This window comes from Cornus florida, unplaced genomic scaffold (genome assembly GCF_030987335.1).
Source record: "Cornus florida cultivar Cherokee Brave unplaced genomic scaffold, ASM3098733v1 CherokeeBrave_3.0.0_Hap2_Chr02, whole genome shotgun sequence".
Lineage (NCBI taxonomy): Eukaryota > Viridiplantae > Streptophyta > Magnoliopsida > Cornales > Cornaceae > Cornus > Cornus florida.
Window position 1 is genome coordinate 38927256 of NW_026775572.1, and position 1898 is coordinate 38929153.

The window sequence follows — 1898 nt, forward strand, 5'->3', positions numbered from 1 at the left end:
ATAGAAGTATTGAAGCAAAATATGTATATGATTAATCCAATTGAGCATGCAACAACCATCAATACAATGACTAAAGGCCTTATAACGCTGGAAACTAAGTGCGCATTCAAATGCATAAGAAAACTAAAGATTAAGAAAATTTCGGTTACTACTTCAAAATTTGACCTGAAATATACTCATCAACAAATGGAAAACACAAAAGTGACTACAAATTTCAGAATAAAAGTTGCATTACAATTCAAAATGCAATTTATCAATTAAATTATTTCCCTATGATTCTCATTTGTTACTACAATCAAGCATCAAGATAAACAAATGACACAATACACATAATTTGTGATACTAACACGGATACTTTCTACACTACGAATGTTAAGTGCCTCACTAATTCTAATAGGCCTAGAAGCCTTATTCTTGTGATCCCAGTGATCCCAAGAAATATATTGATAAGGTTCTGTTTTTGAAAAGTGCAGCGTCTCACCCTTGTATACAGTCACAGGACTAGAATTTGACAAGAAGGTGAAAAGTATTTCATACTTTTGTGGAGACACAATAGTGTTCTGAACCCACTTGTTGTGACAATCCTCTAATACCCATATTTCTATGGTAATGCAATCACAATCTCTATCTTTCAATAAAGCCAAACGCCCTCCAATTTTATTCAATTTATAACTCAAATAGACAGACGGAGAGATACCTTCAGGATAACTCAAATAGATAGACGGAGAGATACCTTCAGGAAGTGGCAACGATCGGAACTTTTCACTACCAACATCGAAAACCACCACCAGAACTTCTTCACTTGGAACCTTCACGCAAATCCAATATATCGCGCCATCAACACAAACACCTTGTCCTTTGAAAATATAAGAACATGGTGGGACGTGGGTGATTTTTCTCCATGAAATATTATTACCATGAGAGGTGAACACTTCTTTATGTTTCTTTGAACCACCCTTTATTGTGAGTACTTCATATTGCATGTCATATAACTTCCTGGTTATTATGTGTAACACTTTGTAGTCATTGTTTGAAGGATCAAATCCGAAAGAATAACTAGAATACTCACAATTAGAATGACTTGCCTGTAGGGATCTGGATTTCCGAGTGCTAGGGTTAATGACATAGACATCCCTGCCATTGTAGAAACATACTAATCCATTAAGGGATTCTGAAACATAGCTACTGCAGCCGCCGGGCAGCTGCAGAAGGCGGACCGCTGGCCCTCCTTCAAGACTTGCAGAATAGAAGTAATGCTTCGAGTCAGGACCCGAGAAAGACACAAGGATTAGGGGACCACAGGGCCGAGTTTGAGATTGGCTCAAGTGCAGGTCCACCAAGGAAGGGCTGTCGATGATGGTGAGGCATCGTTTACAGGCGGATCGGAATCTGAAAAGGGACTTCACGGGGAGTCTTGAAAGTATCTCTAAGATCAAATCTTCTGGAAGTGGAGGAATAGCGTTGCTTTTTGCTCGTCGTGTTATAGAACGATTTGGGTTTTTTGAGGAGGGTTTCTTGGCATCATCACTTCTTTTGTTGTTGTTAGTCTTTCTTGGTTGCTTCTTTCCCATTGCTCAGTTTCAAAACATGGTTTTCTCAGTGTTGCAAGTTACAATACTTATATATAGAGTTGCGGCTTTGTATTTTTTTTTCCTCAAATTAGGGTTTGGATTAGCCGTCCTTGTAAACACACTTAGTTATTTATTTATTTATTTTTAAGGTTAAAATCATTAAAACCTGCTGTTATTTACAAAAATGACATAATTCCCTCAACTATTAAAAAATCCCCAGGAGTAACAAAAACTATAATCATAAAAAGACTATGTTGTTTACAAAAATGACATATAATTTCCTCAATTATTAAAAAATTTCATGAAGTAATAAAAACTATCACGTTG

At 36.6% G+C, this 1898-nt stretch overlaps 1 protein-coding gene across 1 annotated transcript; it reads right to left on the minus strand.

The window, feature by feature from the left end:
* Nucleotides 1–302: 302 nt before the first annotated feature.
* Nucleotides 303–1571, minus strand: LOC132296090 (putative F-box protein At5g52610). Its single transcript, XM_059794330.1, has one exon. It carries the CDS (start codon nt 1569–1571, stop codon nt 303–305), a length of 1269 nt encoding a protein of 422 aa, XP_059650313.1.
* Between the last annotated feature and the right edge of the window lie 327 nt (nt 1572–1898).

Coding starts and splice junctions, on each gene's coding strand:
- LOC132296090 (XM_059794330.1), bottom strand. CDS start 1,571: ATGGGAAAGAAGCAACCAAGAAAGACTAACAACAACAAAAGAAGTGAT.